Source organism: Nematolebias whitei, chromosome 4, assembly GCF_014905685.2.
Source record: "Nematolebias whitei isolate Nwh7 chromosome 4, NemWhi1, whole genome shotgun sequence".
Classification (NCBI taxonomy): domain Eukaryota; kingdom Metazoa; phylum Chordata; class Actinopteri; order Cyprinodontiformes; family Rivulidae; genus Nematolebias; species Nematolebias whitei.
Genome location: NC_056501.1, coordinates 19,588,474 through 19,609,337, shown reverse-complemented (window position 1 = coordinate 19,609,337; position 20,864 = coordinate 19,588,474). Strand labels below are relative to the sequence as shown.

The window sequence follows — 20,864 nt, the reverse complement described above, 5'->3', positions numbered from 1 at the left end:
ATATATATATATATATATATATATATATATATATATATATATATATAGGTTTTCTAGGAAAACGAGCTAGAGTTCGATTAAAGCGGACTAAACAGGGCTGGTGTGAATGCACCCAAAGTCTTTTCTTGGAGAGCTAAGTAGCGAAGCTACAAGCTAACTACAGCCGGCTTGCCGTAGTGTTGCCGTATTCGGACGCATGCGCAAAACGCTGAGTTCCGTCGAAAGTTGTTGTTTTTTTCCCATCGAAAGTTAAAGTAAGCGTTGGTCATCTTTAGAGAAACCTGCTCTCTGATCTGTGAAAAGAACGCCATGTTGTGTGATTTTACTGCGAGACCCTCTGGTCAAAGCCACAGACTCATTTTGTGTCAACTCTCCATTAAAGCGGAAGGAGACGCCAACTAGAGGGTTAGAGGGTGAAGTGTTTGAGTGTAAAATACTGCTCTGTTGCTGTTCATTTCTCAAGTGAGAATACTGGAAAGTGACAAATAAAAACCTTAAATTTGTATGAATCATTTGTGAATGTGTATTGTTGTCGTTATCACTGTCTTATTCTCTTGTGCTCTGGTCCAGTGTCTTCATGGACGATGTGTGTGAGGGTGGACATGTTTGGATGTTGCTGTGTTGAAGCTCCATGGATCAGCCTCTCTGCAGCTCTCAGCACCTTCACTGAGCCTCGAGGGAATCACTGAGCTGCTGTTGTTCTTCAGAGTTAGAAGGTGGTAGCTCTCATCAAAATGATGATGACCGCTCCAACATGGCGGCCGAAAATCCTGCGACAAAGCAGCCAATGCGGGATGTAGTGATTATATGATATCTATGGTAAATTATGCTAGTATCCGAAGGCCCCATCCCTAATTTGAATGCGGTTACCATCAAACCAATTATAGCTCAACTTGCTGAAGGTTAACTTGGTTACCTGTGATAACTTAAACAAAATGGCAAACCTAAGACTTACATGGCAGTATTTTTAGACATATAAAATAAATGCTAACTTGCATTTAAAGATAAACATGATTTAACCAGCATTTATCTTGTATGCTATAGATGAAGCATGCTAGCATTGACTTAGCATTTTATGCTAGGCGAACGAGCAAAATCAAAAACCGGGCAGCTGGATCTTGGTTCGACACATAATCGGGTTCCTGAAGGCTCATAATTCGCATCGAACACCAAGATTTACACCATTAACGATAAACTCTGCAGCAGTTTCAAAGATTAGTAAAAGCAATCCACGGAAAGCCTCGTCCGCCATTTTTAATCGGAAGCCACGAGATCAGAGGAAACTGTGGGGTTAACTTTCTTTCAATCGACGGCTTGTATGACATGCTTATCTTTAGATTTCACCGATCGGTAATTCTTAATCTACTGCAATATGAACTGATTGTGTATACAAATTTAAACTCGTTCATTTCCATTCTCATTTAGGCCTACGTGTTGACTTCCTGCTAGCATGGCAGTTACCAAAGCAACCGACATCTATGAGGACGCGTAAAGAAATTTTTGGATGCAAATAATAAACCAGATAAAAACTGTCAAATAGCCTGACCTGGAATCCCGTAGCATGTAACTTGGTCAATTATGATCCGCTCGAGATAAGATGCAGTTGTAAAAGTAGAGGGAAATTTTTTGCCACGCTTTTCCCGCCGTGCCTCACGATGACGTCACTATTTAGAGGTGGAAAGATGCTGTTGCCATAGGCTGGTGAAGATTCTCAGTGTGTTGCCATAGGTTGTTTGTTCCCGAAAGACCGCCTACTTTAGCTGTACCTTGTGTTGCGTTCATGACCGTAGAAATTATAGAAATCAGACTCCCGCTGAAATGTCTTTTCAAACACTGCGGGTTTTCGATGTGCAAAATAGAAGGGAGAAAATGTAAACGCCGATTTGTCTTGCTGTTCATAAAGTAGGAGACGCACGATTTAAGAAGAGCTGAAAAGCTTTAAACAGGTTGTTTTGTGTCGTTTTAATTTTTCCGTTTAACAAATGTCTAAGGCAGCACAAGTTGCCATTTACTAGACTGCAGAAATTTTCCACAGCCCCTTTTTCAGAAAATGTTTTCAGTTCTGTGCTATAAAATAAAATAAAAAAATGACATTTGCACAAATTAAAATGTACCAAGTTTTCTTCAGTTAGGTCTTTAACGATGTGTTTCAGAAGTATAACCTACCAAATCCACTTATTTCACTGAACACCTGAGACAGTGAACTGGCATGTGAGTGAAGTGTTTATTTGCCATTCTATACAATCAAAGAAAACGTTCATTTATGATCTTCAGGGTTTGCTTTATTCATGAAAAAAGGTTCAGTGCAAAGCAAAAAGGTCCAGTGAAATGTTTTTACAACTTCATTTTTGACTTGGATTATAGTGTCTTTGCTCTTCATTATATTAGTTTAAATTATGCTCATACAAGCAGGAAAATGATGGAATGATTTTTATTTATATAATTTCAAGGTATTGGTGTGCTTCTCAACCAAACGTTGTGTTGTTCCAGGCCACATTGGCTGCATCCATGTCCACAAAGTTAACATAAATCCTGAAATAGACATCAAGACAAATAGGTTAACAAGAGCTAACATTGGCAGTGAATAGCTATGTGACACACTGAAGTGGCTCAACATGCCAATCAAGTCAAACAAAATAAATGTGCCTTTGTTACCTGTCAGGAGAGACTCCCAGGTGTTTGTTCAGCAGTCCACACAGAAGCTTGGAGTATTGCTTGTTGTGAGCTCCGCTGATCTTGCCGATGCTGTGAAGAGAGCAGAGAGCACAGGGGTCTCCCTTCCCTCCAAACATCATCAGTTGGTCTGGGTTGATGTGCACAGCAATGTACTGGGATATAAACAAACACAAAAAAAAATTACAAAAAGTAAATTATTGTAAGACTAATAAACTGGGAGGTCCAGAAGGTAACAGGGTCATTTTTAATATTCAAAAAGATTAAGTGCTGATGTTTTTTGAAAGTGTAATTTGGTAGCTAAATTGTCTCTAGGAGTGAGTGTGAGAATGGTTGTTTGTTTCTGTGATGGACTTGCGACCTGTCCAAGATGTACCCTGCCTCTCGCACAATGACTGATGAGTGGCTGGAATAAATCTAAATAACAGTATTGTTATTTTTAATAATAATACTTTGTGGTTAATTAACAGTGATCATCACTAGTGTTTCATGTTATGTACATTCTTTTTGGTAAATCTCAAATTTGTATATATATATATATTTTTTTATATATACCTCTTTGTGGAGCCTCGTGTGCATTTTTGGTTTACAATTTTACTTATATTACGTCTTTAAAGCTAACATTTCCCAATACATATTAATATCTTATTTTCATGTTGTTGATTTTTTTTCCCCTTTATCTTTAGATGTAACATTTTTCTCTCTGGTGTCACTTTTTTATCCTCTGTGCCTCAGTTTGTATTCTTTCCTTCCTGGGAAACATGGTTTATTAAATATATTATATATCAAATAAATTTGCATAATAAGACCAGGGCTTGTCAAGTTTTGTTCATGTTTGTTACCTAAGTTGTTGGGTAATAGAATAGGTTGTTGAGTAACTTATTGATGCTTAATCCAAATTACAAAATTGAACAAAATGTTGTTTTTTTTAAATCCACATATATTTGGATATTTCTCGGACATATTAAGTTGTCTCCTATTGATCAAACAAGAAGCCATCTCAGGTTAATCATCTACCAGTGCTCATTTCAGACTATAACAGTTTTGCAAATATTTGTTTACATAATATACACCTCTAAGATAATGCTGATAGCACAGCGACTATGGCAAGCCCTTTTAACATAAAATCGAGTAGTCTGACTATCTGTAGTTACATTCTAGATATCTTAAATTGAGTTTTGACTAGGCACAATTACATTTTGACTAGTCAGAATGCTAATTTAAGATATCTTGAATTACATTCTGACTAGTCAGAATAACAATTCAAGATATCTTGAATTACATTTTGACTAGTCAAAATGTAATTCAAGATATCTTGAATGACGTCACTTTATTCGTCATTTGACGGGTCAAACATCCGTAATTACAATTCAAGATATCTCGAATGTAATTATGACTAGTCAGAATGACACTTTTAGATATCTTGAATTAAGAAATGACGCGTAGGACCCGCGGCTGCTACTTAGCTGTTCAAACAGCTGCCTGCAGAATTTTGGGTGGCTGCAATGGCGCTAGCTGTTCTGGACAACATTGTTAGAAAATGCCACAACTTCCTGTGTCTATAGTGTTAGCGTTAGACAGTGAGGAAAATGGCTCAGTCTCTACGCTGTTGTTTTTGTTCAGTTCCTGGTTGTTCTTGTGGGGCAAGAAAACCACCGTATCTGACCTACCATGCTTTACTGCGCTCTCACAGCCTGCTTGAGTCTCCATAATTAGTCAGTGTCTTACCTGAGAGAAGACTGGCTGGCTTTTGGATTTTTGTATGTGAATGTGAGGCCCATGTTTGTTTGTTTTGCAATTCTTAAGTATTATTCATATTTATTTTTGTTAATTTCATATTTATATTCCAGGTTGAAGGTGACAGTTGAGTCTTGTGTAGGTTCTGTTCCAGTGTTTACTGGTAAACAAACCCAAGTGTCTTTTCTGTGTATAAATGATGTCCTTGGGTGAAAGTCCTATGGTGGTGTTGCAGTAAGTTTATAAAATAAAAATAACATCCATACCCAAGCTTGTCACATGTATGTAAATTGTTCTAGTGTTACGTAGTTACCGGTAGATAGTTTGTTTTGAATTATTTTAAACATTCTTCAATTAAAACACACTTGAGCAGCATACTGTACTGTTTTTTTATTTGTGGATTGATTCAGTTGAATTACAAGGAAAACAAGTGCAATTTACAATATCTAGTAAAAACAAAAAACATTTAACTATTTAAGTTAACATTTTATAACCGTACACTATAAATTGATAGTGGATTATAGATATTTTATCAAATTATGTAATTTCAAATTAAATAAATTGGCACATGTATGTATTTTTCATGAATAACTATTTACAGTATTTACATCTAAAAAGTTAAGTCTGGTCCTCTGGACATTCAAAAAACCAAAACAAACAAAAAAAAAGAAGAAGGTAGAAATGTTTCGTCTTTCGTCCGAAAGACTTCTTCAGTCTGAGGTGCTGCTCAAAGTCACTTTTATTGTCAAAAACTGCAACATGTACAGGACATACACAGGATTGAAATTACATTTCTCTCAGACCCCGGTGCAACAATAACCATTTAACATTAAAACATTTATTAAACATAAGCATAAAATGAAATAATAAATGGTTCACACATTTACACATGGTTGTCAGCAGCAAACTGGTTGATCCACTCTGAGAAGGTGCTATTTAAGAGACTGAGCTGAAAACAGCACCTCAGACTGAGGAAGTCTCTTGGATGAGAGACGAAACGTTTCTACATTTTGTGTGTGTTTGTTTTGTTGTTTTGCTTTTTGAATGTCCAGAGGACCAGACTTAACTTTTTTTTAGATTTTCCTACCTGGATCATTGAGCAGCATCAGGATATAGTATTTACAGTGATTCACACAGATTGAGACTGATTAAAAATATGATGGAACAAAAGGGTGATTTATAAATTTCATGTTTCTTGCTGCATTGATATAAACACATGGATGAAGGTGTTGAAGTAAAACATGTCCAGTTTAGACTTCATCTGATCAATCAATCAATCAATCATCAATCCATTCATCACACCATACCCGTTCAACAGTTATTGTTTAGTGTACCCCCTGATCATCTGAGCTGTCAGTGCTGTCAGCAGACTCCTCTTCCGCACTTCCTCTGTAAGCAACACGGAAAGCGTAAACAGCTAGTAGTAAGCCTTGATCGTCGAAGCTGTACCCACGCGGGACATCTGGACTGCTCCCTGGTTCTGGCCTGTACTTCATGTGACACTTGCAGAGACTGAAGGTGCATAAGTTGATCAAGTGTGGACACAAAACACATGTTGGGAAGACTATGCAGCATCGAAGGAAGAGCAGGGAGGTCTGGAGCCATGTGGTGCAGAATGATGCTGCGCAGGACTTCTCAGGTGGGCACTGGTGAGACCTCAGTGAACCCTGTGGCACAGGACCAAGTCTGGATGGTACCAGCTCCAAAGCTGAGAGACCATCTCTAGGATAAGTGTGATAAGTGGTTGAGACTCCAGCTGGTGCTGTTTTTCTCCCGATGCCAGGATGTCAGGATCTGGAAGTGGTCCTACAAACACACGAGTGACAGAATCACAATAAGTTTTGACAAAGGAAACATGGACATAAAAACATTAACCCAAAGGTTATACCTGTGAAAGCTCTGTAAAGCGTGGAGTGCAAGCATCTTTTCACCAGTTTTGGGCTTTCGCACCACCACCACCTCGCTGGCAGGTTCAGGATGGATTCCCTTACAAGAAATAAACATAAAAATACGTCAAAATAAAAAATAAATAAATGTAAAGAGACAAATGAGCAATTTGGTAGGACACAATGAGACAGATCTGAGAGTTAAGATTTTTACTTAACTTGCAAATATTACTAATTCATAGAGGTTGAACCTGCATTTATTAATTACCTACAAAAACAAACAATTCTAAACAAGTTAGGAGAGAAAAATATATTTGACACAAGTAATATTGAGACTATAACAAATTTCACATGGCACTAATAATATACAGGTGGGAAAGTTATTACAATTATTGTGATGAGAATCATAACCATCATATACTAAATAATGTAACAGAAAAGAATGTGTTCCACTCTTATTTTATTTTTTTACCTGTGTTCTTTGTCTGTGCCTTCTTTGTAAATCTCTTGTGCAGTCCAGTACAGGAGGACCAGTTGGCAGCTGGAGTTGGGAGTAGTGGGCAGTCTGGTAAAAAAAAAAGTGCAACTACATGGTTACAAAAACCTTCACCAGCTGCACTTCTACAGAAATAAGCCAACATTTCTTTTTTCAACACACAGTGAGATCTAAAATAGATCTGTTTTTAGCACACACACACATATATATAATTAATACTTGTTATAACATATTTAGTTTTAAACCAAGTAGTAGATTGTATAATAGATGGATTCACTTAACACATCACCTTACAGATACACAGCACGCTACATACACACATAAACATATGTTTGGCACTAATGGAACCTCATAAAAATATAATTAAAGATTTTATATCATGTCTGTCTCAAACACTCCAAATAATGTAGCACACTAAATTAGGCTTCTTTATTACGATGTTTATGCGCTTCATATGTTGTAGCTAACGGTTAGCTTGCTAAGCTACGTCTTTTCTTACCTTGACAGCTGTGGAGATTTTCTTCATGGAAGAACTTTTATCCTTTCAAGTTTATTAGTTCGAGAATTCGCCGCTGCGGTTTCCTCCTCAGCAGCGAAAGAAAAGTTGGCAAATTAAGCAAAGATGTTGAAAAGAGAGACATTTCTCCTTAGTGCAAAAACTCGCAAAGCAGGAAGTGTCAGTTTCCGGTTGTCGTGAAAAAGACGTCGCAAAAAAATTCTTCTTGTTGCAGATACAATAAATAATCCGAGCTGCCGCGTTAAAAATCATGTTAAAAATACGAGCGTTGTGTTGGACTGACCTGATTTTGCAGATTATAAAATAAAAAGGCTACAATGCCTTATGATTTTTCCGCCAAAATGCTACGTAAATCTGTGACGTTTTGACTAGTCAGAATAACAATTCAAGATATCTTGAATGTCATTCTGACTAGTCAAAATGTGAATTCAAGATATCTTGAATAGAAAAGCCGTCTACATGATAAAATATTCAAGATATCTTGAATTCATTTTGAGATATCTTAAAAGGAATTTTGACTAGTCATAAGTACAGTTCTAGATATCTTTAAGTTAGTTTTGCCTAGTCGTTATTTGCTATCAAGATATCTACAATTTAATTTGCACTAGTCAAAACTTCATTTGTGATATCTACAAATACATTTAAGATATCTTGAATAATGACGTAATTTAAGATATCTTTAATTGTAATTATGACTAGTCAGAACTAAAAGTGAGATATCTTGAAAGCAAATAATGACTAGTCAAAATTAACTTAGAGATATCTAGAACTGTATTTTTGACTAGTCAAAATTCAGTTCAAGATATCTTGAATTGAAGCCTCCATACAACTCTGACGTCATTATGACTAGTCAGAATGTAATTAGAGATATCTTAAATGAGTATTTTGACTAGTCAAAATGCAATTCAAGATATCTTAAATAACAAATATGTCTAGTCAAAACTCAGTTTCAGATATCTGGAATGTAAGCGTGGTGAATCCTATTTTATGTTAAAAGGGCTTGCCATACAGCGACTGAATCATATGAGTGATGACTCGTTAAGGCGAACATCCCTTCAGCTTTGGAACAACTCTACTTGATTAATGGCTCCTCCGCCTACCTGCGCAGGTTTGCCCATGGCTTTGGCCAGTTCCTCCGTAGCCTCCGACAGCAGAGCCGCAGGCACGTCGCTTTTAGCCACGTTGGTGTTCACCACAAACATCGGCATGATTGTTCCTCTTTCTTCGATTCTGACAAAGCTGCAGATGTTCTACTTCCGCTCACAAAGGGAAGAAGAAGACGCGCGAGCGCAAAAAACTCCCCTTCCTTCTTTGTGGTCCGTGGCAATTAAACCACAGCGCCACCTTTTGTCGTGGAGGACATGTGGTAACAAAGCGTCATGAACCAAGTTAAAGCCCTGCTTGAAGTGATACCATTATTTTGTTGTTGTTTTATAAAAAAAAAAAAAAAAACTGTTTAATAGTGGAAAACAATAATTGCACCATAAAATATATTTTACTTTTAAAACCAACCTTGTTGAGTACTTTGTTGAGAGAGATGTTCTTGTTTTTAGTTTTCTAGCTCGCCTTACAACTTAGATGTATTTTTGTTACATTTTTTTAAATACCATTTTATTTTCATGTGTTATTCGTAATTTGTATGCATCCTTTAGGATTGTCTATTGTTGTTTTTGTTATCCACGGTTGTCATCACTCTGTGTTAAAATCAGGTCACTCTTGTAAATGAGTCCCCGAGGGTCATTGGGACTAACCTGTATAAATAAAGGTTGAATGAAAAAGAGCAAGACACCCAAAACAGTTGTGAGCTGTAGACATATGAAATTTTGGACCATAATTAATTTAAAACATTTTTTCAGATCAATTTTGTTATTCATTTGATTCAATTTATGCCTTCATAGTGATTTACATTTCAAATTATAAAAATATGGACATTTTGTCACATGTTTTATTATTGCTTCTTTTTTCTTTACAATACGAATTATGTCAGTTCATTTAAAAATAACTAAGATGTTCCTTATACAAGTTGACAGGATTTCCGGTGGTATTAATGGAATACATGATGTGACAATTTTCAGTAAAAAAACAAACCAAACAAACTGTATTACAGTACCAAAATGCTTGTGTTTGGTTTGTTATTTACTGCTTTTTGTAATTAATTTGTTTGGCACAAAGAGACACTTAACTCCATCTTTTTTCACTCTTGTATGTTTATTGTTTGTCAAATCAATAGTTGTTTGCATGGTACTGTATTATTTAGTTGATGTTTTTCTTAGTTCATTTCTTAGATCTTATTACTGTTTTTCTTTTAAATTTTATTGTTGGATGTAACTGGGACGCTGCGTACATCTCATTCCACCACATGTACCACATGTGATGCAAACGACAATAACGAATCTCTGACTCTGACTTTATAAAATTCAGACTACAAGTTATTTCCTGTAAGACAGAACTTTAATAAGAACTCTCAGGGTTGCTATCAATAATTTGGTCAGTAAGTACTGGTAAGTCTTCTTTTTGGCCCAGTCTCATCACAAGTTTTGAACTGGTCTCGGTTTTTAAAATCTTATTTTTAGATGCAAACTCACTAAATCTGCATATATACCTACTACTATTATTCTACTCTAAACTGTTAATCTAATCTTTTTTGAGTACCATATTTGTGAGCAGCAGTATGGTTTCATGCCAAGAAAGAACACCACCAATGCCATCTTTGACATGACATGATTGTGATCTGTGGTGAGAACAGGGGACAGGTGGAAGAGAACTTGGAGAGGTGGAGGTATGCACTTGAAACAAGAGGAATGAAAGTCAGACGTAGTAAGACAGAGTACATGTGTGTGAATGAGTGGGAGGCTGGAGAAACAGTGAGGCTACAAGGAGCAGAGGTCACAAAGGTGCAGGACTTCAAGAACTTGGTGTCCACTGTCCAGGAAAATGGGGAGTGTTGTAAAGAGGTAAAGAAGAGAGTTCAGGCACGAAATAGAAAAGTTTCAGGAGTGATTTGCGACAGAAGGGTGTCAGCAAAGATCAAAAAGATCAAAAATTTACAAGACAGTGGTGAGACCAGCTATGTTGTATGGTCTGGAGACAGTGGCATTGACAAAAAGACATGAGAAAGAACTGGAAGTGGCAGAAATGAAGATGTTGAGGTTCTTCTTAGGAGTGACAAGGATGGATAATATTAGGAATTAGATCATCAGAGGTACAGCAGGTTGAACAACTGGGAGATAAAGTTAGAGAGGCCAGACTGAGATGGTTTGGACATGTCCAGAGGAGGGACAGTGGGTATATTGGTGGAAGAATGTTAGAAATGCAGCTGCCACGAAAAAGACTAAGAAGAGCTATATGGATGCAGAGGACAGGTAGTTGGAGTGAAGACAGAGTGAGATGGAGAAGGATGATTCGCTGTGGCGACCCCCTGAAGAGGGAAAAGCTAAAAGAAGAAGAAGAATCTAACACTTGTTCCACCAGCAAATCCAAACGATGTAGGCTTATGTAAAAAAAAATATATAGGTTACTGTCATAGGCTTTGTCCATTTGTCCTTCTGGATTTGTTCTTTTTTTTTTTTTTTTTTCTGTTTTATTTGCCAAAGGCTGTTTTGGGTTAAAAGTTACACTTCTGTCATTGTGCAAGTCTTGCCTCCATTTGAGGGGTGACAGTGACACTGACAGTGGTGAAAATAAAACAGGTTTTGTTTTTCACGGTGCGCCTCACAGTAGCGTCATTACGGTACGGTACTGGGCATGCGCAGTTTTCCCAAGCATCATAAGCAGAGAAGGAGTCGCGAGGAGAGGAAAGGAAAACAGTGGCAGTAGGAGGCAGGGAGATAGAAAGGGCTGAAGTTGTTCGGCGTTTTCCTTTGTCGCCCTTTTCTAACGCTTACACGGCTCATAGCTCCTCCACGATAAGTAAAATAATCTTCTGTGCTTTCGTTATACACCGAGAACGTCACTCGTCTGGCTATTATCTATCAAAAAGGTTCGTATTCGGAGCTAAATTAGCAAGGCGGCTAGCACTTTTCAACGTTACGGTGTTCGTTAAAGATTTTTGCCTATCTACAACTTTACCAACAAGCTGGCGAATAATAGTGTACGTGTTAAACTGCATCATCTCCGTGATTGTCATTAAATAACCCAGTACGGTGAAATTAAATTGTTACGAATCTAATTTAAACTATAATTCATTGTAAATAGCAATGTAAGCTAACGTACACCGGATATTGGGTTGTTTCAGTACATAGAATTCCAGTATTAAAGCTGGGTTAAATGTCATAAAAATCCTACCCATGTTCGTATAAAATTATTCATAATGTAACATTGGAAAGATTTAAACTTGATATTGACTATTCTTGTACATTCTGTGAACTACACATGGAAACAATTTCTCATTTATTCTATCAATGTTCGTTTGATTACCATCAAGTCTCCACCAGATCCACAGCTGTCCAGACCTGTACAGCGGAAGGATGATGGAGGAGTCGGTGACCGCGTTTGAGACGCATCTGACGGCCGTCATGGACAGCCTGATCCGCGCCTCGGTCTGCGAGATCACCAAACTCTTCCAGGAGACGGTGAACGACTACCTGGTGGAGCTGTCCCTCAACAGGAAGGAGAACGAGGCTCTGAAGCTGCGTCTGAAGCTCACGGAGAGCAAGCTGAGGACCGAGCGCAGGTACGGGCTGGGCTGGGCTGCCAACCGCCGCAGCGCCGGGCTGGATGAGGGAGCTGCATGGAAGAAGAGGAAAGTTGACCTGGCTCGTGAGTGTTTTGTTGTCGTTTTATATCAGGTGGTTGATTTGTTAAGAGTATAACTTGAACACCATCTTGTCAACTCATGTATGTGTTTTTCTTGAGAGAGAATGTTTTCTGTGCAGCCACTGACACACTTGTTTTGTTGGAAACCATCTGGCACAAGCTGATCCTCTCCCTCCTCCCTCCCTTCCTCCTCCGCCTCCTCCTCCTCATGATCTCTCCCTCTGTCCTTCACCTCCCCCTCTCCTCTCCTTCCACTGCATTCTGTCCCTCCCACTCTTGTGCTCCCTTCCTCCTGCCCTTCCTGCCTAACTCCTTTCCCTCCCCCCACCTCCTTCTGTCACTTATCAACTCCCTCCTCCCCTTCCTGCTCCTCTCTTTCTCTCTCCTCTTCACGCTCTCTCCTCCTTTCCTCTTCTCCCTGCCCCCACCTCCTCTTCCTGTTCTGTTCTCTCCTTCATCACGTTGCACACACACACTCCCCCGCTTCCTTTCCTCCTGCTTCTCTCCATAATTACAAACTCCCTCTTTAATTCAACTTCACTCCCCACTTTCCTACTTCTTCACCCTGTCCTCATTCGCTCTCCATCATGTCCTCCCTCTTCTCCTCTTCAACTTCATGTCTTCCTCTCCTCTCTCCTATCGGTCACATGTTTCTCTCCTTTCCTATGTCCTTCTACGCCCCCTTTCCTCACTTGTTCATCATGCTCCCTCCTCCCCCTTCTTGATTTCTTCTCTCCTTCACCTCTCTAATCCTTTCCAATCTCCTCATCTCCCACCTCCCCACCCTCTTTTCTCCTTCATCTTTCTCTCCTTGCCTTGCAATCATCTCCTCCCACCCATTTCTCTCCCCCTCATATTTCATCTGCTGTCTCTCTGTGCCCTCTGTCTCTCCTCCCTCCCACCATCCTTCATCACCCTCCCTTCTCTTCAGGAGGCAAGTCGAAAAAGAGCCCAGCAGCCCATCGCAAAGGCTGGCCTGGAGGTGTGTGGGAGGAAGGAGGAGGCGGCGGGGGAAGAGGAGGAGGCAGTGAAGGAGCTCTAGGCTTGGGAGCAGGAGGAAGAGGGGGGAAGGAGGCCAGAGAGGCCTACATCATCCAGTTCCCCCAGGAAGAAGAAGAAGAAGAAGAAGAGGGAGTGATGGTAGATGACGAGGACGGGGAGGGCAGCCTCAGTGGTGAGGGGGAGGAGACGGCCAACATCAAAGAGGAGGTGAGGGAGACAGGTTTTCTCTGAAGAGGAGTAGGAGGAGAAAGTGGCACAGCATCTTTGCGCTGCTCGGCAGCTTCATGTGAAGGGCTGTTCACAGGAACAGGGAGGTATCACAGAAAGATGGTAAGAGTTTAGCTTTAATTTTCAGCCATCAAATGGAGGAGCAGAGGATCGAGGGAGGGCTATTGATTTGAGCCACAGGAGCCTGTAAAGTAGAAATCTCTTGAGATCTTAGCAACAAACATTTTAGTGGAATACTTCTGTGAAAGTGAAACGATGCATTCAACCCCACAAGTTCCACGTTCACAAATCTCCATTCATGTTCCTTACCCTCTAATCCAAACCGGTGCCTTTCTCCAGCAGCTTTTAGGCGAAAAGTGAATGCGCTCTGGACAGGTCACCAGTCCATCACAGGATCACATAGAGACAAATGAGACTGACTCATTCATGCTCACACTCCCATAGTGACAGTTTAGAATAGGCAGTTAAACTAGCATGTATGTTTTTGGAACTGTGGGAGGAAACCGGAGTACTCTGTGAAAACCCACGCATGCACGGGCCGAACATGCAAACTCCACGCAGAAAAGCCCCAGCTGGTAGTCGAACCTGTAATTCTTTTGCTGCGAGGCAACAGTGCAAAACAACTGCCTATCTTGCAGCCCCCACCCCACATCTATTCTGATGTAATATCCTTTAAGTCCTTCAGAGCTGGTTTAAAATGTGACATTAGCACAAGACAATCAATCGTAATGTTTTTGTACCAGTAGTCCTCCTTTTGGGCACTAGCAAATGCTTGAATTGGTATGATTGTGTAAGAAGTTTAGTATAAATTCATGTAGAGTAACGCTATTTAATGAAATACTGTATCTGTTTTCTTTTAAAAGTTGGAGATATGAAATACTTGAGCTGTCAGTGTCTTACCTGCAGTTGGCAACAGGTTATTTTTTGCTTTGTTTTTTGGGTCATAAAGATCATTAACAATTCTTGATGAGGAAGACAAATTAAACAGTTCTTGAAATGAAGCAACAGGAAGAGCAACCATTGCCATGTTAAAAGAGCCCAAACCTAAAAAATGTTGATGTGGTTCAAGTAAAAGTTAAATTGTGTAACTTTTGTTTTACACAGTTAAGACAACAGTCACAGCTTAATGTGATTTTATTTATTTATTTATTTATTTATTTCATGGTCTTGCACATGAACATGATGCAACAGATTGCTGGCCATGTTGCAAAATGTGAGGACTCCACTGGAACTGCTGCAAAGTTTTATCATTAGTTCAGATTTCCGCTGAATTTCCTCGCTTCACATTAACTGTTTTTTTCCTAATTAAGAGACAAACCCAGAAATTGGCTCCATAGTTCTTCTCTTACAGGATTCTTCAGCTTCTGTTTTAATTTTCAAAACGTGCAGAAGCTGCTTGGACACGTGAAAATCTTTACAAAGCTTTTACATTGGTAATTTACTTTTGTTCTGAAAGTTTAGAAACAGTTCTCACAGGGATTGGATCTCCTGCAGCACCCAAATATTTGTGCACTCATTTATTTTGTTAGGAGGAGATCAGTTCTACTTCTCTGCTGAACTTCACACATGCAGAACATTTAACCTGCCATACATACTGTCGCTTAAAGTGGCTGTTGCCTGTAAATTAATGAGGAGCTGTTTGAACAGATTTTAAAATGCATGTGATATTTCTGGGCTCAGCTGTTTGCTCTCTAACTCTTAACTTTTTGTGCAGTTTTCTCAAACAGAGGGCTATCAGCCTGCTTCTCTGCGGCTAATCAAGGAGGCTTTGAAGCTGAATCCACCCATCCAGAACTTCCACATCGGTTCCAACTCCCAGCGTGATGGTAATGATGCCAGGACTCACCTAATGAGGAAGGGAAAGTTAGAAAAATGTCCTGACACAATTGGTGGAAGTGATTGTTCACACAAACTCTCCTCCTCTGTTTTCAGACCTGTCAGATTGTCCCCCAGTTCTTCATCCAGGACAGAGAGGAGACAAGGACTGCAAAGTGGGTCGTACAGAAACGTCAGATGAGGGTATGGTGGTGGATGAGCTACCAGGTCTGGAATCTGCTCTAAAAGCTGAGAGAGGCTGTGAGCCGACGGTCAGGACAGCTTCACATGATTCGGAGGTAGGAAGAAAGAGCGAGGTCTGCGTGGCTCCAAAGTACATTGGTCTGGATGGAATGGAGCAGGAGGGGGAGCTGGATCAGCCTCCCACTCTGCAGAGGGAGGACGAGATGAAGCAAGGCAGAGTGAAGGATGGGGTGGCTGGAGTAGTGGAGCTAAGGTTAGGCTGGTCCCAGAAGCTGAGAGAGGAGGATTCAGCCACAGTGAAGCCTGTAGATGGCGCTGTGGAGCAGGCAGAGTCTGAGCACCTGCCCCACCTGTCAGCCCCTGGGAGTGTCGGGGAGAGCGGCGGAGAAGAGGAGGGGGGAGAAGACTTGCTCCACTTCTGCCCACAGTGTGGAGGAGGCTTCACTTCAGATGCAGAGCTGGATGAGCACCCCTGTCCACTAGGCGGTGCCCACTTACCAGGCAGCGAGTCAGAAGACGGCCTTTTCCCCTGCGCTCACTGCGGGAACACCTTCAGCCACCCCTGGGCTCTAAAGAACCACGAGTGTGCCTGCGCCGCCGAGCGGCCACACTGCTGCGAGATCTGTGGTAAACGCTTCACGCACTCGCGCTCACTGGAGCGCCATCATCTGGTGCACACGGGGGAGAGGCCGCACCGCTGCCCGCAGTGCGGACGCTGCTTCAGCCGCCTCGGCAACCTAGAGCGGCACCAGCGGATCCACACGGGGGAGCGTCCATACGGCTGCGACGCATGTGGGAAACGCTTCAGCCGCGTGGAGTACCTAAAGAGACACCAGCTCATCCACAACACCGAGAAGGCAACGCTGCAGTGCTCCACCTGTGGGAGGGGCTTCTGTGACGTGGAGCAGCTGAAGAACCACCAGTGCTTTGATAATCCGTGCTAGAACTTCAGAGGGAACTGTCTGATGCAGAAGTTACCTGATGAATGTGGCTCGTGAACTGTGTTACCCTCAGTGAGTGTCTTTAAGGTCAACGAAGCTCAGACGTGGATGATTTTTGCAGGCAAGAATTAATCTGTAAATTACCTTTATAGGAAGCGAGTTAAAAATCTCTTATTTCTTTGTGAAGATGTTTAAAGCCTGAACTTATTTATGATGAAGACTACATTGTGAATTTATGATTTTAGCAACAATATCTTGCATTCAAGCTTTTTTCTGACAGTACAGTTGATGGGTTTGTAGGTTTTATTTTGTCTGTTTGTGTTTTGGTCCGTGTCATAAAATAAATATTTCAATTCCTCTTAAATTATTCTTGTTCTGGCCTTTTTCTGCAGTTAAGGAAATTCACATTTGACCAATTTTGTAAATATAAATACATAATAAATATGCACTTGTTTATTAACAAATTTAAGTCAAAGTGACGAGGACTGTCCAAAAAATGCTTAATTTCAAAAACAGCTGTACTTTAGGATTATTTGTTAGTAAAACTAAAATTTAATGAAGTAAAGAATGACTTGTGTGTTGCAGGGTTTTATTGCACTAAAATAATTAGTCTATGCAAATGGTTTTATTCAAGGACATATAAAAGATACAAGTTATTCTTTAGAAAAGAACGAGTAACATTTTCATGTAAAACTACAAAGAAAGTTGTTGCTTCCTTTTTTTAGTTTAGTATAATTGAACTTCTAAATCTGGAAGATCTTGTATAAAGTCAACTGATCGCTGTGACTTGCTTTGCATTTGCCTCTTTTAAACTCTGAAGATTTTCTTTCATTTTTTTTTTAGTAAAACTTCAAAGATTTCTGCCAATTTAAGGTTCATTGTTTCCAAACTATTCAGCTTCTGACTCAAAACAACACTAGCAAAAACTTGAGACTGTTGCTATCAAACTTGTACAACAAACAATTTGATACAGGGACAAAATGTTTTAAGAGATCCAGATTTTGTGTTTTTAATTAAACAAAGCATTTTAAATTTGTGGATTCATTTATGTCATTGAATTCATACGGAATCGTCCTTTAGTTCTTTCCATAAAACCTTCTGCAAACGTTTAATAATTGTCTTCATTAAATGGTCTTTAAATAATTAACTATTAATAACTTGTTTAGTCTAAAGATTGAGTTTGATACATTAACCCTTAGGAACACTTTACAAAGACCTTTAATTCTATGGGTTCAAAAAGTGTGTGTGTAATAAATTGGCTGACGTTTAATAGGTGAACTATCAGTTTATTACCGTAGTTTTCAGTCTATAAGGCGCACCAGATTATAAGATTCACTGTTGATTTTTGAGAAAATTGTAGAATTTTGTGTGCGCCTTATAGTCGGAAAAAATACGATAGTTGTTTGTTTTGGTTTTTTCCCCAACTCAAAATGAAGCATTTGGTTAGACCAGGGGTCTGCAACCTGTGGCTCTGGAGCCACAAGTGGTTCTTTGGTCCATCTACAGCAGCTCTTTCAAGCTTTGACCAAAACTGAATTTTATTGGTTGTTATACTAAAATAAAACAAGGTTTTTTCCTGTTATTCTTTTTGCAAGTATGTGAATAGTAGAACAATACAAAGTGTAAAGCATACTCATTGTAATGTTTTATCTCTTCAAATTAGGATACTTAATTTTTCCACAATAAAAAAAAAATAGGCCTGCATAGTTCATTGTTTAAAATTTTACAAAAATGTTAAAATCTGTATTTTTCTTTTTTTTACAACAATCCAGTTTTTTTCCTTAGTCGTAAAATGTACATGTATCAAATGTTAAAAACCATTTTATATTTTTAATTTTATAAAGTCACCCCTACTGGCCGGAAAAGCCCCTTCCAACAAATTTAAAGTGGTCCACGGGCCACCAGTTGATCACAGTTGTACCAGATTGCTGTGGCTCCACACACTTCATTTACTGAATAAAGGGGCAAAAATGGCTCTTTTGTTCATAAAGGTTGCTGACCCCTGGGTTAGACTTAACATTTTAAATTAGCAAATTTTGTGTAGTCAAAAGTTTTTTTTTTTTTTGGGGGGGGGGGACATAAATTTGTGCATTTTTCTTGTTCATCAACAATGCAGACACCTGAAATTTCAGCCCAACAGGCAAAAGAAAAATGAGTGGGCTCAGGTCCTGGCAGGCCCACTCATCAGCAACACCCCAGGTGTGGGTGGGAGACCTGATCCACTTCAGCCCACAGTGTAGAGGACTCACTTCAGACCCATGTCCACTCGGTGGCGTCCACCTAAAGGACAGCGAGTCAGAGGACAACCTTTGTCCCTGCGCTCACTATTATTCAGTGATTATCTTGAAGGTCAGATTTGTGAATGATTTTTGTTGGCAAGAATTTAGCTGTAATTTTTTTTTTTCAAAGTGGAATAAAATTATTTGTCATTTCTTTGTTTTAGTTCTAAATTTGAAATCAGTCATAGCAGTAATAACTCACAGGTCAGATTTTTTTTTTTCCCCAGCATAACTCATCATTTTTTTTTTTTTATGTTCGATTGTATTTTGTGAGATTGTGTTTTAATCATACAAACAACAACATATTTCAGTCACTTTTGGCTTTATTGATATCTGGAGTTCGTGTCAAGATCACAACAATGATTTCCAATGATCAGATCAGACAAGTGAAACATTTCGAGTCGTCAAACATTTATTCATGAATTCAACTTTGTGGGTTTGTTTAGAACTGAACTGGCTTGACAATCCCCATCAAACAAAGTTATTTTCGTATTTAGCCTTTTTTGAAGGATTTCCTCCAGATTCTTTAAGGACATCTTGGCAACACAATAATGTACCTCATTGTTACTTAAGCTGCAATCTTTTTTTACAATGTCTTCAGGACTATTGGGATCATTGCGTCCCACAGCTGCATATGTAGGGAAATGTAAATTCCCAGCATTGTTTTGAAAATCCTTGCAGCAGTAAGCAGACCACATATACTCCGGTACAGACACCTTGTCATTCATCTTCTTGGGAGGTATGAAGGGTATTCCTCCAGTGATCACATACATGTCTCCCGTACAGCGGTTCTTTATGTTAAGTATTTCTTTCTCCCATGTAGCCCATTGGCCATTGTTTGAGCCTTCTCGTTGTGGTACGACGTTTGTCAGAGTGAAAGTAGACTCTTTGTCCTCTTTTGTTTCTAGATGCTGACTGGGAGCAAGATGGCCCTTGGTGTAGATGGATCCTTGGTAATCGGAAAGCGATGCCTGGTTATTGTATTCCACCTTAATATTTTCAATGGGTTGCATTTCGGCACTGCGCCTCTCATCTATCAACTGATTAATATTGAGAAAAAAAAAGTTTAATGTAGATGACAGTATTAATATTATTGTATTTCAGACATTTTTTTTTAACCAGGATTTTTAGGTATGCATTACTATGTGTTGCTTATTTACAAATGGATTATAAAACAGAAAACTGTTTAAATAAAATGCAAATTGTAAAAACAAGACGCCAGTATATTAAGTTATATTTTATGGTTTGATAACTTGCACAACTGGCTTGCTTAAATCCAAATAGTACTTTTATTTAAATGCTGTTTGTTAGAATTTTTTGCTTCTTACCTGCGGTTCATACATCCATTCTTCATCTTTGGGCCTTGGTGCGTCTGAACGACTGACTTTATATGCAGAGTACAGTGGTGCACAAGAAATAGGACTATACAGCGTGGCAAAGCGGTACTTGTTTTTGTACTGCTGGCATATCAGCTTGTAATCTCCCTTTATTCCTCTTGGTGGAATGCCATTATAGAAGAAATCGTTGCACTGAGAAAATTCAGGTACGATTCGGCCGAAGACTGTGTAAAAACAGCAAGTTAAGAGAAACAAAAAAACTCCTTTGGAGAACTGATGCATCTTTCATGTAAGGCAGAACAAACTGGCTGTAGAGTGAAGGTCTCTTGAAAGAAAAGGTTGACCCGTCTGATGCCTGACTCAAGTTAAATAGTCATCGTTCGGACCCTGAGATAAGGGGTGGCGCTTTACAAATGATATGTAAATAATGAAATAAGAGACTTTCTGATGAAATATTTTACTGAACATGGACTAAAATTGTTCCGTTTTATTAGGAAGTACCTTTTTTGGTCATTGTTTTATGAAGTCATGCTTACTTTATCATTTTTGTGAGCATTTGCTCTAAATGAAACAACTTTTCAGAGTCTGGTGTTGTTAGCAGGCAGAGATGGTTCTGTTTTATATTATTTATTTTTTTTGGGGGGGGGGGTTAAAGAGAACATGCTTTATCTGGATAAAAAAAGGTGCACTAAAGTTATAGAGTAAGTATTTGTTGTGCATCAGCTTCCTTTTTTCTAGTGCTACGTGTTAGGGATTTTTTTTATACAGTAAAATGAATTTACAAAGAAGTCTTGATCCAACTGATTAGTGGTTAAAAAATTCTTATCTACATGTTACATTCACCTTGAACTAAAAACCTCAGAGTTTGGCAACTTTATGACATACAAGGTGACAAGGTGCTTTGTAGCAGCTCTTGTTCTGCTTTGGTTAAAATTGTTTTCCTTGGATTAAAAAAAAATAAAAATCTGAATGTGCAAACACCTTAAAGAAACAA

General features: G+C 39.2%; 3 protein-coding genes across 3 annotated transcripts; 1 reads left to right on the top strand and 2 right to left on the bottom strand.

Annotated features, from left to right (window-relative positions):
- Positions 1–2,271: 2,271 nt before the first annotated feature.
- mif (macrophage migration inhibitory factor) lies at positions 2,272–8,608 on the bottom strand. The gene is made up of 3 exons (XM_037675277.1): positions 8,410–8,608; positions 2,656–2,828; positions 2,272–2,532 (listed from the first exon to the last, which is right to left on the bottom strand). Exons 1-3 carry the CDS (start codon positions 8,515–8,517, stop codon positions 2,466–2,468), a joined length of 348 nt encoding a protein of 115 aa, XP_037531205.1. The 5' UTR covers positions 8,518–8,608; the 3' UTR covers positions 2,272–2,465.
- A 2,493-nt stretch (positions 8,609–11,101) lies between these two features.
- Positions 11,102–16,542, top strand: si:dkeyp-121d2.7 (zinc finger protein 568). The gene is made up of 5 exons (XM_037675270.1): positions 11,102–11,288; positions 11,733–12,067; positions 12,996–13,273; positions 15,009–15,120; positions 15,227–16,542. Exons 2-5 carry the CDS (start codon positions 11,776–11,778, stop codon positions 16,255–16,257), a joined length of 1,713 nt encoding a protein of 570 aa, XP_037531198.1. The 5' UTR covers positions 11,102–11,288; positions 11,733–11,775; the 3' UTR covers positions 16,258–16,542.
- Positions 16,543–18,915: 2,373 nt separating this feature from the next.
- On the bottom strand, positions 18,916–20,384 carry LOC119408696 (endonuclease domain-containing 1 protein-like). The gene is made up of 3 exons (XM_037675537.1): positions 20,372–20,384; positions 19,862–20,094; positions 18,916–19,573 (listed from the first exon to the last, which is right to left on the bottom strand). The coding sequence occupies exons 1-3, from the start codon at positions 20,382–20,384 to the stop codon at positions 18,950–18,952; spliced, it is 870 nt and encodes a 289-aa protein (XP_037531465.1). The 3' UTR covers positions 18,916–18,949.
- Between the last annotated feature and the right edge of the window lie 480 nt (positions 20,385–20,864).

Coding starts and splice junctions, on each gene's coding strand:
- si:dkeyp-121d2.7 (XM_037675270.1), top strand. CDS start 11,776: ATGATGGAGGAGTCGGTGACCGCGTTTGAGACGCATCTGACGGCCGTC. Junction 12,068..12,995: donor GAGGAAAGTTGACCTGGCTC/GTGAGTGTTTTG, acceptor CCTTCTCTTCAG/GAGGCAAGTCGAAAAAGAGC. Junction 15,121..15,226: donor TTCCAACTCCCAGCGTGATG/GTAATGATGCCA, acceptor CTCTGTTTTCAG/ACCTGTCAGATTGTCCCCCA.
- mif (XM_037675277.1), bottom strand. CDS start 8,517: ATGCCGATGTTTGTGGTGAACACCAACGTGGCTAAAAGCGACGTGCCT. Junction 2,829..8,409: donor CCATGGGCAAACCTGCGCAG/GTAGGCGGAGGA, acceptor TTTATATCCCAG/TACATTGCTGTGCACATCAA. Junction 2,533..2,655: donor CTGGGAGTCTCTCCTGACAG/GTAACAAAGGCA, acceptor TGTCTATTTCAG/GATTTATGTTAACTTTGTGG.
- LOC119408696 (XM_037675537.1), bottom strand. Junction 19,574..19,861: donor AATGGATGTATGAACCGCAG/GTAAGAAGCAAA, acceptor AATATTAATCAG/TTGATAGATGAGAGGCGCAG.